Consider the following 16891-nt stretch of genomic DNA (forward strand, 5'->3'; position numbering starts at 1 on the left):
CAAATTCAATTTATTCTCCTTAATAACGAGTTTAATTATTGAATTTACTACATTAAATCCCTTAATTAAAAAGAGCTCTTTTCATCAGCTCCAAACAGCCTTGCTCTCAGTGTTACAGTGATCTATGTTTATATTGTTGTGCATAATTAAAGGTAATGTAAATGTCTGACCTATATAATTTTTACAGCCTATACATTGTTTATGTTTGTGTCTTTGCATACTTTCATACTGAAGCCACTGACCACAAGTGTGATTTCTCCTTTTTAAAATTCAACCTATTTTATTTCTAAATGACATGACTGTTGCTTCATTGTAATGGAAAGATGTCATCCCTCTGCTCTGGACTTGACAATTAGCACATTTGGGCCGCTACTCTAACGTTTCCTCTCTTGGACCATTTCACTCCATTAGTGCGTTGAGTCAGAAAATATTTGAAGCTCTCAGACCCCTTGTTCACGTCTACTGACATTTAGTCCTGGTTAACGTCCATTTGAAAGCAGCAGGTGTCAGGAGAAGGTTGTCAGCTGGATGCCTCGGCGCACCGCTGGGTCTGTGTGGGATCGTACGTGGAAATGTGTGTAACGCTGCAGAATAGCACGCACATGGCATTAGCTGGGCTGTTGTGCGTTAGTTTGTTGTTTGAACAAAGAAAACTCAGAAAAGCAAAAGCAGTGAGTTTTCTCTGGTCCCATTGAGCCGTGCAAACAGGAACCAGCAGAGTTCAGATGCTGCCAACTGCACTGCTGAAAGCAGAGGCTCTGGTGTGTTTGCCTGATCTGCAATTCAGATCGTGATGAGCCAGGATTTCCATCAAGCTATAGGAGGAAAGAACATTATTCCTTAATGATCCTGACCTTAGCCTCCTTAATGATCCTCTGATAATGAGGCAGGAACGCAGCACAAACACTCCAACATTTTTTATTTACAATGTCTGTTTCCTCAAAGAGATTTCCTCTGTAGGAAAATTAAAAACTATATAAACACCACTTTACACATGCAATAGTTCACAACACTTTATTTTAAACAATGAAATGATTTGTTAGGGAGTAAGTAAACACCAAAATGTAAATGTTTGCCCTAAGCAGCTGTTTCAGAGGGATATCAACTTCTAATTGTCATCATGGTTTTAAATAATTTCATGGTAAATTTATGATTATTTAAGTTTATAAGGTCATTTAAAATGATCAAACTGTGTTCAGAATCACCATCAGGCAGAGGGGGAGTAACTGTTTGATTTGGATTTCTGTATGATATTGTCAATATGGGCAGTGTGATATGTCTTTTTATCTTTGAGGTTTCATTGTTAAGCCTTATTATTGATAGACTCTACTTTACCATGTTTGATTTTCATATATTGATATTAAAAAGCATTTAAAATGGTGGAGAGAAACGTTTGAACTTTCAGGTTTTTATTGCATGTTTAGTTCCCTCTGAATCTTCCGATGTCGTCGTCGAAAGAGGGAGAGAAAATAAATCTGTATGAAGTGTGGCCAAGGTCTAACCTCCCTCGTTGGACGAGTGTAGCGACATTAACTTTTAACCACTTTTAATTTCCTGACTGCATTATCATAACTTAAGATCGTGTCTGTCTTGGTGTCATCAGTGCTATCTTTCTGGAAACAGCCTGAAAGGACGTCATATTGTGACGTATGAACCCTGCAGACAAGATTTCAAGTCTTTTATTCTGCCAGAAATTTCCCAGAGCATATATAAAAACATAAATATATTTATATATATTCTTGCCAACAAGCAGACATGAATAATTCATACTGAGCTCCTTCATCAGAGTGAGTCCAGCCTGCATTAGCGCTGCAGACCTTACAGTACAGATTATAATGGAGCGACAGTGCACCAATGCAGAACTGGACCCTCTGTGTATTGACTCTTGCATTAATTAGATGATTGGGAATCAGTCCCATCACACAAACCTTGACTGCTGGAGAAATGTTGAAAGACTTCGGAGCAGGACACGTTGACCACCTGCCCGACTTCGGCCCTCAGCCAACATCGGATCTCGTCCCACTCTGTTTTGCACCCTGCAGTCACACGCAACGACAAAAAAAAAAGAGAGAGGAGCAGGAGTGTCAGTAAATGAAGTCCTCAATCTCACTGGCGTCAATATTTGAGTAATTTCACAGCAATAAAAAAAATTGTCACAGTTCCCCCCCACAAACTCCCCCAGGTGGCAAACACACAAGAGTCAGCGTCTGTTACCCTGAATACAGATATGTTCTTTGATCTGAGCAGGCAAACAAATCCAGCTCCAGGGCTGGTGGGGTGAGGGTGGGGTGGGGTGCATGGAGGGGGTGGGGGGTGGAGGGGGCAAAGAGCTGAAGGGAAGGAAGAGGAAGGAGAAATCGGGCTGTTTGGAGCAAAACAACAATAACAACCTGGCTCCCAAAAGAATATAGGTGCAGTATAATTCCCTCGGATGCTCAAGTAATTTTGTTGAACACAATAATGAACTCTGCACTCGTTTGTGTAGAACTAAACTGTAACAGCAGATGTGTTTTGTACTGTAGGAAACGTAATTGTTGGCTAGATAATGCTCAGGGGCAAGTGTATTATAAACAGATGAATTAATAGAACACCAATTTCATTAGGTTTTGTTGGGTGGTGGTAAAAAGGGTTCTCGTCCCCACTCTCATCTGTTGTTATATTAGCACTTACTTTAGGAATTAAGATGTTGTAATAATAGACATTGTCATTATTAACACACAACTGACCTACAGTCTTTCCCCAACCTAAATAACTGTTGTGCATAAGTAAAGCTGTGAATAGCCAAATATCTGAACAGAAATCAAGTCACAGTTTGATTTTATATAAACATAATATAGCCACTGTTTAAGTCTGTCTTATGTCTTGGTTTGTTATGTCGCAACATAAGAAGGAGCTTCAGGGTTGGACCCACAGCATCTGTATTTGTTTAGTTGGCTTACGACATTATTCTCTTAACAAGGGGTGCAAACCTTTGTTGCATGCCGTGCCTTTATCTTTCTCCTGTCAGCTTCTCAACCATGCACCCTTCAAAGTAAGCAAAAATCGCAAAAAATAATTACTTCCACGGTGTCAAATATATTTGTCAGGAAACTCCATCATTGACTGTTTGGAGCCGTGTTCATGTTGTTTGTGAGGTGACCTCAATTTTTTTTAATTTTCTTCAAGACAGCTCCATCCTCCCCCCACAAACAGCTGTAGCAAGTTTTCTTCCATCTTCTGTCACAGAGTAAACGACATGTCTGTCCGTGCTCTGTTTTGCTGTTCTTTTTGCATCATTTCTTGAGTTTGTTTTCTTTTCACATTTAATCTGTGTAGCATCGCAGCTTTCTGTCAGTTCTGAGTCATCACATTAATATCGGCTGGTTAGTTCAGTCTGCAGGGCTGAAGTCGTCACACACATCTGACACCATCTGATTCTGTTGGTTCTTCAGGGCCCAGACTGTGGACCATAATGGGAAGCTCTCTCTTTATGTGTCTCTGAACTGTTGCTGTCAGCAGCATGGCTCTATGGAAAGCGATGTCGATGTGTCATTTGGTTTCCTGCTTTGGTCTCTGACACAGTTCTCTTGACAACTATTAGATTGCCATGAAATTTGTAAAGTGACTCATTTTGTCCGCGGGATAAAGCTGCCGGTAGACTCCATCCAAACTAGGAGCATCTGTGTCCGGCCACTTTGTAAAGCCGACAATTTGGGATTCACACCCACCTCACACACTGTGCTTGACCAGATGTGCAGTTTCCTTCTCCAGCTGTCTTTTTCTCCTGTGTTACACGACAATTTGTTGCCCCTTACCATACCAACACGACATCCCACCATCCATCGTCTATAGCCTCCTGCTTATCCATGTCACAGGGCACTGGAGCCAATATCCCAGAGCCTGTCCACACGGAAACAGCATTTTGTGGGGGGACAAAAACTGTATTTTTTTGGAAACCCAGAGTGGAAGAAGGTCCCAGAGTGTGAAAATCTCACAACGCCCCCCCCCCCCCCCCCCCCCCCCCCCCCCCCCAGACTTTTCATGTAGACACAGAAAAATTGATCTTTTGTGAAACGATGATGTCACCGCTCTAACCTGTAACCTGAGCCACACAGTAAGGTATAGCCTACATAATGTAACAACAACAACGACAATGGTCAACAACTGTCGGCTGAATTGCGCCTGTTAAGTCATCACCAATCGTTATATTTGCACTTACACGACTCCAAGTCAACATTTAGTCGACTTATGATTGGAGTTTGAATAGAGCGGGGAAGCTTTCTGTCGTCTTCTCTGTTTTTGGTTTATGTGAGGCCTTCAGTGGATCTGTGTGGACGCAGATATTTCCTGAAACTATGCCATGTTCATGGATTTATTTTTCAAAACGAACAATAAAGAGATCGTTTTCGGTGAATCTCCGTTTCCATCACAGAGCATAGACATGACACACTCAGAGTCACACCTATTGGCAATTTAGAGAGGAGAGGAACAGGACAGAGGGACAACATGCAAACTCAGCCCAGAAAGGCCCTGAGCCTATAGGGATCAAACCCAGCACCTTCTTACTGAGAGACTGTTGGCACAGTGCCGACCACAGCACCACACAGTCAGTCCCTATAGTGCAACACTATACTGTTATCCGCCACTATAGCTACCGTGGCCATTTGGATCACGTTCAAACACGTGGGTGTCTGATGTGGTTGAGCAACGTGTTTTATAAACTGGTTCTGACAGGTCGTAAACGGCCTTAAGTCCTCATCACTTCTCTGGCCCCCGCCACTTTTCCCCGTGGCTCCACCACGAGGTTCAACATTTGTGCTTTTGAGTGAAATGTCCTGGAACATCCACGCTCCCTTCAGGATGATCTGTGATGCTGGAGAGCCCTTTAACCTTTCACTGACATTGACATTCATCAACCTCAGCTGTTGTTTCTGTTAAGTGCTCATTAGCAAGTGTTGGCATGGAAACAAATACTAAACTAAGAACATGATGAACCTTAAATGTCAGTGTGCTGCATTGTCATTGTACGATTGCATATTGGAGCCATTGTACTGTAGGTAAAAAGTAAAACAAAACACAAATCTTGTAGATGGGAGGGTACATTTCTGAGTTTAAGAGAAAAAGAAAAAATGTCCGCACACTGCTGAATAAAGCTCCCAATTTTTTATTGTTAACTGACTACGTTTCGACCACCTCTGGCTCTTCTTTGGGTCATCTGAAGGTGTGTTTGGGGTGGGGCCTATAAATATAAATACATTTCTGAGTTTGAAGTTGCACATTAATGAGAAAAAAGCTGATTTAAAAAAAGACTTAAAATCTTGCTTATTTGTGACCCTCCCCACCTCGTTATTTAAACTTATGGCTCTAATATGCCATCAAATTCATATTGTGAATTTGTGAGCATGTTGGCATGTGAGGGAAGAGCCTCACAGATTTGTGTTTTCTACGAAGCAGGTCTGCTTGACAAGCTTTTTGTGTTGTGCACATCAGGACAACACCTGGATGAGCAGTGGGATGTTTCTCCATATGAAAGGGGGAACAGCCGGTTTTTGTATTCGCATAAGCAGCTTAAGCAGACAATTGCTTTTCTCATAATATCTGTATCATAGCAACATTATCATGTGTCTGTAAATGTGTCAGTAAGGAAAAGAGGATCCTGTGCTATTTCTGCATCAGTCAAATGCCTCGATGTCTGGCAATATTTCTGACAGACTCTATGAATATATAAATATCCGGAACAACAAGTTTCTTAGAGTATACGGCAGAAAACACGTCAGCCCATCTTAGGCCCTTGAACTCACCACAGAAACCACAGTACGTACAGATGACCTGAATCCTAGTCACACACTTTTTCACATGTTAGAGAGGAGACTTCTATTAATAAATCTATACGAGTGCATAAGACCAGCTGACAGGTTTTATCCGTTGTCCAGCAGGGCTGCACTTGACTTGTGCTTGTGTTTCTCTAAATGGATTACGGTCAGAGCTTTTGCTCAATGTCACACACACCAGGTACTTCCATCTGCCGCTCCACATTCTCCAGATTCTGGATAAACTGGGGATTACTTTGTGCTATTGAACGGACTGATTTACATATCAATGTTGTTCTTTTCTGTCCCTGACATGGTCTCAGGAGATACAGTGACAGGTTTTTGACAGGAGTAAACGAATGAACGGACGCAGTTACTCCCCACTGATGAATATTAATCGTAGTGATGGTGTGTGTGTGTGTGTGTGTGTATGTGTGTGTGGCTCTGCAAATATCTGCAGCCATCTCCATCCACATGGAGTAAATGTCAACAGCAGTGATGAATTTAAGGGAAAAGCGAGGAAAGCAAGGAGATTCTTTTTTCATTCATCCCCAAGGCTGAAATGGGACCAAAATGAACATCAAAAGAGAGTTTTTTAGCAAGAAATCTGTTCCCTAAAAAGAAAATAAAAACTTGAAACTCCTTAGGGACTGTAGGTTTCCATGAATATAGAAATAAAATGAAAACATTAAGTGGTTTCTAAGTAAGACGTCAACACAGCCTGTGCACATGAGAAATTAGGGCTCTTACGCCTCACTCAGCAGGAAGTCAATAGTTTGTGCTCAGGCTGTCATTCATTTCATCACATTTATTCACCCATGCATTCAACATTTTCTTAGATTTGTGCCTCAAAAACATGATTTTTTTTCATGACTTTTTATAGTCAAGGCACATCAGGGGCAGAAAAAAAAACACGTTTTTATTTAAAATTGGCTACTGCAAAGTCATTTCTGTCTTAATGAGACACAATTATTGAATTGACAAAAGTAGAGATCTAATATTATTGTTTGATTTTCAGTAGTTGTGCTTCATAGTCCATTGGTCTTTGGAAAGATACAAGAAACGAGTTAAGTCAACATGTCATAAATATACTGTACTACCCATAGATATTATACAGTTTGGCAACCATTTCTATCGTATTTCGACGATGAACTCCCTTCCCTCAACCTAGTGTAGCCTAAACACTCAGGAACACCAACGTCAACTTGCTGGTGGCTGTAGAGTAAAAACAAAAGCCAGGGGACAATCATTAGAGTGACAAGGATGCATCCTTGATCCTTGAAATGTCTCCGAAAGTATCTTAACAATTCATCAGACTATTGTTGAAATATTTCACTCTGGACTCAAACAACGGTGTCGTCCCTAGAGCCACGTTGTTATTAGTGTAGCTAAAAATCAAAAACGTGTTTATGCTAGCCAACTTTAATATTAAAAAAGTAAACTTCACATTGAGCCCATTCTTTAATCACCATCGTTTAAATTAAATGATGTTAGTCAAAGAGACACGATGCTCTCCAGGTAATGTCAGCGCTCCCCTGTGGCTGCTGACATTCATCTGAGACACAGCGCTGACGTGGAGGCACCAATCTGTCTGAGTCAAATATCCATTTCCTCATGGTGCCTTATTTCATTTGCACAAATCCAGCGTATCAACCTCATTATTCACTACTTCCTCCTGCTTTCTCCTATCTCGCAGAGACCAATCAGGTGGTCTGGTGAAAATGATGTCACTTTTCACTGTAAGGAAGGAGGTAGCGGTGGTGGTGGTGGTGGCGGCAGCGGTCTGTAATTATTCACGGAGGACCTGGGAGTTGGATGGATGATTCACATTGCTGTCAGGCGGACTCAGACTCATCTTTCTGAGAGTTAGGATTGAGGATCTCAGAGGGGACTGTGTAGAAATGCACTTCTTGTATCGTCTGTCATGTCACTGACAAACTGCTGAATGAGTCGTCGGCCTGGGGGGCTTCTCTCTCTGTGTGGAGTTTGCATGTTCCCCCCTGTGCCTGCGTGTGTGTGTGTGTGTGTTCCCTCTGCGTACTACGGCTTCCTTCCTCCCACAGCCCCAAAGACATGATGAGCATTAGATTTATTAGCAACTCTGAACTGCCCAAAGGTGTGAATGGTGATGTCAGCCCTGTGATAGATGGGCTGGCCTGTCTAAGGCTGTGAACATCCGTATTTCTTCTAGTGACACGTGTGGTTTTGAGTGAAATCATCAGTCAGTCGTCTTTTACCCCCAAAAGCTGCCTCTATCTGCAGCGGGGTATAACCTGGCAAATTGTATTTCTACCCTTTACAGTTTTCCGAAGAAGAAGACAAAAAAAAAAAAGGAAAATGCTATATTATGCATGAGAAAAGAAATAATTTGTTTGGGGCGAAACCAGAGCAGCGTGAAATTGAATATAGAATATTTACAGATATATATTTGCTGACCACTTATTCCTCAAGAGAGGTTTTTTTACACCTGACATTTAGTCATTGTAGCAGGAAAAACACATTATTAATAACATAAATAATGTCCTTACTGTTCCGGGACCACACTCACTGGCTGGGACACTTCAATTTTTCACACTTTTGATTCCTGTCATCTTTAGATCCAACGTCAAACTGTTTGTGTGGTCGTGAAAACAATAAACCGTTAAATTATAATAACATGTCCTCTCTGTCACACTGAGACTGGATTAATGACACCTCAAAAAAACAATGCTTTTCAAACCTCCCCCTGTCAAGTGCATGGGTTTTTAAAAATAAAGGATGTGCTGGCTACAAGCTTGCAGTTAACTATCTGTCGAGTGAGGGAGGAGGAGGAAAAATTTACCAAATCATTACACATGGACTAAATAGCTGTGCGGAGGTAATTGGTATCAGGGATTAAAGGATTTTTTTCCCCCCTTCCAATGTTTAGGTTATTTGACTGTGGTTATAATGCCAGAATCGGATGTTGGTTTTTGAATTTCAGATTTGGTGTGAGGGGAAACATCCTCTTAGCATATTGTGTGTGGGAGGTTTACACAGATGGCTCTAATCCTAATAAAAAAAAAAGAATCCCAACAGAAAAACAGAGGCATCTATTCAAGAGAGGAAACGACTTCCAAATAGTATTTCAGCTATCACAGCAGAGACAGCGGCACGTTTATGGGCACTTTGGTGGGGAGGAACAAACAAAACCAACAGCTGTGTTATTAGCACTGACTCTGCTGCAGCATTAATGGCACTGACTGATTTAATTACCCAACTTCTTGTTTCTCTAAAGATTTATCTGTCAGATTGTTGCACTGAATTTAAGTCACGCTTGAGTCGAGTAGTAGAATTCATTTCATAAGATTTGAAAGTTGTAGTGCCATCAGCTTTGGTTTAATGTTCAGGTGCATTGATTATTTATTTATTTTTTACTCTCAGCTGACACGCACTCAGACAACACGAGGTGACGGTGCTGATCCGGTGAGCGAGAGATAAAACTGTTGCTTTTCTAGAGAGTAGATCCACACCGACAGTGGGGATGAGGACGGTGGTGTTTCCTCCTGACTAACTGACAGAACGTGGGCTCACGTCGAGAACAATGGATGTGGGTGTTTTGAAGAACATCCCACAGTTTAGTTTTGGTGTGGACGGTTTTCTGCCAGTTTGTTATTTCACATGGGAAACAACATTTTAGGGAGGTTTTACATTTTCCTCAATTATTTCGAGGGGAACAAAATACAGATTGAGGTTCTGATGATGATGATGATGATGATGATGATGATGATGATGATGATGATGATGATGATGATGATGATGATGATGATAACAGTTTTGTGCCAGTTCATATGATGAAAATAAAGATCTTAATATTCAAAGTTCTTAAAAAAACCCTTAGAAATAAATTCACAGTCCAAAAATTAAAGCATAAGTAAGCAATCCGGTCGTTTTGGCTAATGCTGCATTCCAGGCAGGCTTTTGAACCTGTAAATTACAGCTTCAAGCCACGACTTACGACTTTGTAGCGTTCCAGGCAACCCGCAACTCGAATTTCTCCGGCCTGTTGCCTGTGAAAGTGCACTATAACGGCCACTCGTGTTTTTCCGACCCGTGAACTCGTACCAGATCGAACTGGTACGACTTCACAGGTCGGAAAAACACGAGTTATGGGCTGCCCCGAACGCAACATAACTTCTTGTCAGCCGATGGAGTTAGCAGTCCCCGCCCTCGTCATGGATCTATTGGTCCTCGTCCCTACGTCACCACATTCACGCGCATCCCTTGGCTGCACACACAGCCCTTCATGCCGTTCTCTCTCCTCATTGGATAAAACTTGTAGGATACAAGAAAAGTTTTCTCCTCGGCTTACAGCAGAGCAGAGGGACTGAGAGACCCGTGTTTCGGACCAAACACTCTATGTAAGTGATTGCTGTCGGAAGATATAACTATTTAAGACTTATATTAACACAAACATTCCGCTTACTTCTGCTTTAAGTTATTCATGTTCACGTATTTGTTTTTCAAAAAAATGTATAGCCTCCTCTGCTCTCCATTGCCCCAAATCACTGACACCCCCAAACTAAATGAACTGAAGAATCACAATTACTGAATAAAAAGATGTTTAAAAATATATGTTTTACCATTTAACAAGTGTCATACTCTGCTGAAAGTGAAAAAATGAAGATGCTGTATATGCTGTATACCTGGTGACACAATTTGCACAAAATGTGTTGCATTGATGGTAAATGATGGTTCCTAGAGGATGAATCCTATTGTTTCTGGTGGATAAACAGACCAACTAGGGATTCACATGATTAACCGTAAAAACGTTATCCGATTTTTTAGCTACTTAAAGCAGATATCAGTGGAATGTTTTTGTTAATATAAGTCCTAAATAGTCCTATTTTCCGTCAGCAATCACTTACATGAAGTATTTCAGCCTAAACACGAGTCTCTCCGTCACTCTGCTCTGCTGTAACCCGAGGAGAAAATTTTCCTTGTGGGATACAAGTGTTATCCAATGAGGAGAGAGAACGGCATGAAGGGCTGTGTGTGCAGCCAAGGGATGCGCGTGAATGTGGTGACGTAGCACGAGGACCAATTGATGCCTGACAAGGGCGGGGGCTGCTAACTCATGGTGCGTTCAAAGAAACTCGTACTTTGTGTTTTTCCTTCCTGTGAAGTCATACCAGTTCGATCTGGTACGAGTTCACGGGTCGGAAGTTACGAGTGGCCGTTATAGGGAACTTTCACAGAAAACAGGATGGTAAAAACACGAGCTACGGGTTACCTGGAACGCTACCAAGTCGTAGTTGTGACTTGAAGCTGTAACTTACGGTTTCAAAAGCCTGCCTTGAACGCAGCATTAGCCGAAACGGCCGTGAAGCTGATATCTGCTTTAAGTCAATCAACTCATGAAGGCGTGTTGACACGTGCAGATGACCACAGCAAAAAGGAAGCAAGCAAAAAGTACGCTGCTGTGTGCGACCGTTTCAGCCAGAGTTGATCCAGAGATCCAACTCAGAGCTTTTTGACTGCAGCAACTAAGATACACTACTGGAGCTGGAATTACAATAATTATTATTGTTGTAACTGACACTCAATAGAGCATTTAAATCTTTTTTTAAAATCAGTTAACGGTTATTGATTGGTTAACGAGCGTTGGTCATCGGTTGGAAAAAAATTCAAATTGTGCATCCATAACACCAACAGTGTATTAGTCGTGTTATCAAGTCTGTAACTTTTCGTTGGTGTCTATGACGGCCACTTTTACTTCACCTTCAGTTGTGATTATTCATATTTTTTCATTCAGATCCAAAATATTCCTTTTAGCATGTTAGCAGGCAGCCTCATGGGGCCGCTGGTGTTACTGCAGACTCTTTATCCTGTTTCCCGTTGCCTTGTTGTTTCATGTGGAGGACTTTCTGAAAGTGTGTTTTTGTGCAGCTCTTGTCTTCTGCGTTGTGTCTCAACCAAATTAGATTGTTTCCTCCAAGCCGCTTATTGCGCCGCTGTTACAGATTAGATTTGCTTCCAAGTACAATTGAAAATCTTGAGGTGAATGATATTCCCAAGAGGGAGTCCCCACCTCACAGAATTTGAGTCATACAGACGAATAAGAGTAAAGTGACGAGCGTGACATGCTGATCATGGATAGAATCCACATATAGAAGCAGCACAGTTATGCGTTAAACTTTGTCCCCATTCATCCATAAAACAAAAGCGACGGTGAGTGTAGAGAAAACTATGAATTATGGAAAACTTGCACCGACACATCTTCTGTATTTGGGCTGAATCACAGAGAGGATTTCGACCCGTCGTGTGAGGAGAGCCATAATGTTGTATTTCCCGGCTGTGTCCAACTGTGGATGATTCATTTCAAACATTTCCTTTTCAGATCAACCAAAAGGTTTTTTATCACCCACTGAGCTGGGATCTATTCTTGGGGCTTTATTAAAAGGCAGCTCTAGAGGAAGTTATACACTTTACCCTCATGAATGTCACCTCATTTAGGATTAACTGAGAAGTTTTGAAATGACTTTGGACGCCGACTGAGTGTTTCCAGAGCAACGCTGGGGGAGGAACTGGGTGACACCATCATTTATTAAGCAGAATGGGTTCAGTTTTCTGAGTGGGATCTTGTGTTTTAATGGGATTTAATTTTTTATGTTTAGTGGCTGTGTTCAATGTCAGAAAGGCTTATTTATTTGGATTTTCAGTGCCAAAGAATTACAATTACTCGCAGCCTCGGCAGAGTCGTTGTCTTTCCTGGGTGGAAAAGCATTTGAAGCGTTGTTTTTTTTTTAACGACTTTAAACTAAGAATAACACAACACCACAATATGTTTATGTCTCACTGTGTGAACTCCACTCAACCCTTCAACATTCAAAGAGAAATTTGATTCTTAGTCTATTGAAGAATCAGCTCATCATCACACAATAGGGCTGAGAAAATGAGATAGGATCAATCAAAAGAAAATTACAAATTATCAACAACTTGAAGGCATTTATAATTGGATTACCGGTGTACAAAAAAAAAAAATAGCTACCTAATAATGAAACACAAATGTTATCATGAAACATGAATTAATTGGAGAAGTTATAATTATATAAAACAAACAAAACATGAATAAAGCCCTGCTGAGAGTAAGAGTAAAGTGTGCAGCAGCCACACCAGAGGCTCTGCTTTGAGCTGAATGCTCACATCAGTAATCAGCATGTGGATGCTAAAGCTCACAACTGCAATGCTGTACAGTATATTGTTATGTTTGGTGGCAGTAGGTTGTTGAGCAGGCGCCCCATGATTAGAGGCTACAGTCCTCACTGCAGGCGGCCCCGGTTCGAATCCCGCATCGGGCAGCCCTTTCCTGCGTGTTGTTCCCCCTCTCTCTGCCTCCCCATTTCCTGTCTCTCTCAAACTGTACTATCAATAAAATATATGAAAAGAGTGTGAGCATGCTTATACATTTGGTAAATATCAAATACAGTATGCAGTTAGTTTTGCAGGTATTTTACCATAAAACTGAATAATGGACAAATTTAAAAACTTGACGTCATGATGGCATTTGGATGAAAAGTCAGAAACCATTTTTTTTGTTACATTAGACAAGTTTGTTACATAGACAAGGCAACTCATCACTTAATCAAAGATAAATCCACAGGTTGATTGGATCGTGACATGTTGGGATTTGATACTGTATTGATTTTTTGAAGTGCTGTATCGATATTTTATCAACAGTCTACATGGCGACAGTAGTTTTGTGTTTCATTAAAATATATTTTGGGCTTTTCATGCCTTTGGAACAGTTGAGAGAGACAGGAAATGGGGAGGCAGAGAGAGGGGATAGGATATTACATGCAGGAAAGAGCTGCTCAATGCGGAGGATTTGAACCAGGGCCGCCTGCAGCGAGGACTGTAGCCTCTATACATGGGGGGCCTGCTTAACCACCTGTGCCACTCGACGCCCCGTTTTGTATTTCATTAGAGCCAATGCATGGTATCTCCTTTGTTCGGATTGCACAAAAAGTATTTACTATGATGGAGGATGTTAAAGGAACTGTGAAATACAAACACAGGTGCAACTGTTCTGAGTCTGAATGCATAAAAATAAGTAGAGTATTTTTCTAAAGATAGATGTTTGGGGAACAAAAAATTGCATATCGCCCTGCTTACAGTGTCCCAATGTAGGCCTATTGCAATATTGCCACTCTCCCCTTTGGGATTTGTATCATATCACTTTATTCTTGCCAGTACACAGCCCTAAACATAATTTGAAGTTACACCCAGTTCATGTTGATCTTATCTGGTGGATTTTGGCCGATTGTCGCACACTTCTCGTCAGTGTGTCTACTTTGCACCATGAGTCAGTCACTGTTGATGACTGTTATTATTTCAATTATTACTAAGGTGAGATTTCAACTCTGCGTGAGTCTCCAACTCTGCATGATTACATGTCACCTGCAAGGTTGACATCACACTGACGGACGTACTAACACACCTACTTCGACAGTGAAATTCACCAGCAGACATTCATCTGCGTAATGAGCAGCAGATGACAGTTTAGCACCAAAGCCTTGCGTCGCTGCGACGTTCAGAGTCATCAGGGGTAATTAAGATCAAATTAGTCTGGAAATGTTAAAGTTCATCACTGTCGCGGAGGGGAGTTGCCAGAGTGTTGTTATTCTGGTCCAGTTTCTGATGAAGTGGCGAAGTGCAGCGACACACAGTGTGGCCCTCTGGGAGACGCCATGTTCATTAGTATATAATGAAGTGAATGAGTCGGATTGGAACGACAGGCAGGTGAGGCCACACCAGGAGGAAGAGCGGGTGTCAGGGTGTAAGATCACTATAATGAACAACATGGTGTAGTAACAACATCCAAATTTTCTGTCATTTAAAAATAATGGAAAAATGGAAATGATTTATTACACACACTATTACACTTGTTCTGTGTATGGCTGCAGTGTTGGAAGAAGTTTTCATATCATTACTTCAATAAAAGTACAAGTGGCTACAGCACACTGCAAAAACACACTTAAGTACTATAGACGAAATCAGGGAGGGTGAAAGTAGCGGCATTATCTGAAACAGTCTGTCAGTGTTGTGTTGTTGTGCTTTAATGGCTTTTAACACCTTGCCAGGAGGACTACCGTCTGAAACTAGCCGTTGGCTAACACTGGCACTTTTAATTAATTAATTTATTATTATTATTATTATTATTATTATTATTAATAAAAAATAAATAAATAAACTAAATTGTTCTTGATGTGTATTGACATGAAAACTGCGACTGAAATGTTCAATCTGTTCAATCAGCAGCTAATTTGAACTGTTTTAATTTCAACTGAAAAAGTGCATCATGTTTACTTCTGTCTCTTAAGTTAATTATTTGTGTTCCAGTGTTTCACTTTTGTGGTTCACATGTTTATTTTTTCTTAACTGTTCGCTTTATATAATAAATATTCACATAGTCTAGTTTTTTATGCATTTGTTGTTTTGTGCTCCGTTATGCTGTGGCAGCGTAGATTTCCTTCATCTGGTTTTATATTAATGCCCCTCTCCTCCCCCTCTGTATTTGTTAGTTTCATGACGAGTTCAATAATGTTTTCACACTGAAATACTGAACAGCACCAGCTGAATTCACATAAAGTATTGAAAGTAAAAGTACATGATGTTCATCATGACTTTGTTGATATGAGCAGCATTTTACTGCATAAGATGGAGCGAGTTTGAACCAATAGGCTAGTAGTACTAGCACTAATACTAAAACACTAATACTAGTAGTAATACTGACACTAACACCTATAATACTAATAATAACACTAACTCTGATACTAGTACTTACATTAATTTTAATAGTTATAGTTAATACTAACACCAACACTAATGTTGTGGTTCCCAACCTGAGGGTCAGGCTCTACCAAAGATATTCACTATGAAATAATAACATATAATTATGTAACATAGTGGTGTACACAGACTTTTTGAAGGGCAGGGGCGAAAAGAAAAAAAAGGGCACACACAGCACGTCCTCGCCACTGAAGAGGGTGTTTTGGCTCCCAAGAGGACACTTTAGCACATCTTTTTCAACAACAGAGTGGCGAAGTCTGGCCCTTTTGTTTCCGGTACATGGGTCCTCAAAAGCGAAAAATTATCAATGAGATTGAATGGGTAGATAAAAATTATTTTCTGGTCCTGTTTGAATTGTGCCAGGGACAATTTAGCGCATAGAATTTGATAATGTTAGGTTTTGTGTGAGCCCGCTTTGTGAACTACAGCTCTCAGCTGCTCTCGACGCGAATGATGTACGTCATCACCACACCCGCACTTGAACTCTGCAACAGACATGGCGATCTCTCTGCTCCATTCACCACCCTTTTCCGAGGGCAGGGTAAGAGCATAGAAAGAGGGGGAAATCATTATAAGTCGGGGCATGTGGAGAGTTTTACTTATGCCGATGGGAAGAAGGAAGGGAGGGAAAGGGTGATGACGTGACATCACATATGCAACATAACATGTAGTCTTTCTCATTGTGTTTTCTCAACAGCATTTAAAGCAGAAGTAAGCGATCCAGTCGTTTTGGCTAACTTCCTGTCAGCCGATGGAGTTAGCAGTCCCCACCCATACGTCACCACATTCACGCGCATCCCTTGGCTGCACAAACAGAGAGGACCGCCCCTTTATGCCGTTCTCTCTCCTCATTGGATAAAGGTTGTAGGATACAAGGAAAGTTTTCACCTCGGCTTACAGCAGAGCAGAGTGACTGACAGACCCGTGTTTCAGACCAAACACTCTAGAAGTGATTGCTGTTGGAAGATATAACTATTTAAGGCTTATATTAACACAAATATTCCGCGTACTTCTGCTTTAACTGAACAATGGCACAATCAACAGTCAAACTCTTGTCATGAAAAATATCATTTACATTGGATTACATTTGTGTAATCCCAAAATGCAAAATGTTGAAATGTCCCTTTAAGCCATTCTAATAAGTGAAGTAAACGCTAAATCAAAGACAATTGGACATTTTGGTCATGGATCATTGCAGAAAGGTCATGACTGCATTTTGTCCACTGTCAGCCAATGATGTGAGGGTTGTTATGGTCACGCCTGGTCATACTGTCTCCTCCATGCGCTCTCAG

General features: G+C 41.0%; 1 protein-coding gene across 1 annotated transcript in view; it reads right to left on the minus strand.

The window, feature by feature from the left end:
- Nucleotides 1-16891, minus strand: part of LOC311000736 (pituitary adenylate cyclase-activating polypeptide type I receptor-like) — a gene marked incomplete at its 3' end in the record, with an annotated part of 33828 nt that overhangs the window by 15321 nt on the left and 1616 nt on the right. The window contains exon 3 of the mRNA XM_083991554.1: nt 1929-2036. Within this exon, the coding sequence (XP_083847680.1) occupies nt 1929-2036 (108 nt within the window). The remainder of the gene's footprint in view (nt 1-1928; nt 2037-16891) is intronic.

This window comes from Trachurus trachurus (assembly GCF_905171665.1).
Source record: "Trachurus trachurus genome assembly, chromosome: 17".
Taxonomy (NCBI): Eukaryota; Metazoa; Chordata; class Actinopteri; order Carangiformes; family Carangidae; genus Trachurus; species Trachurus trachurus.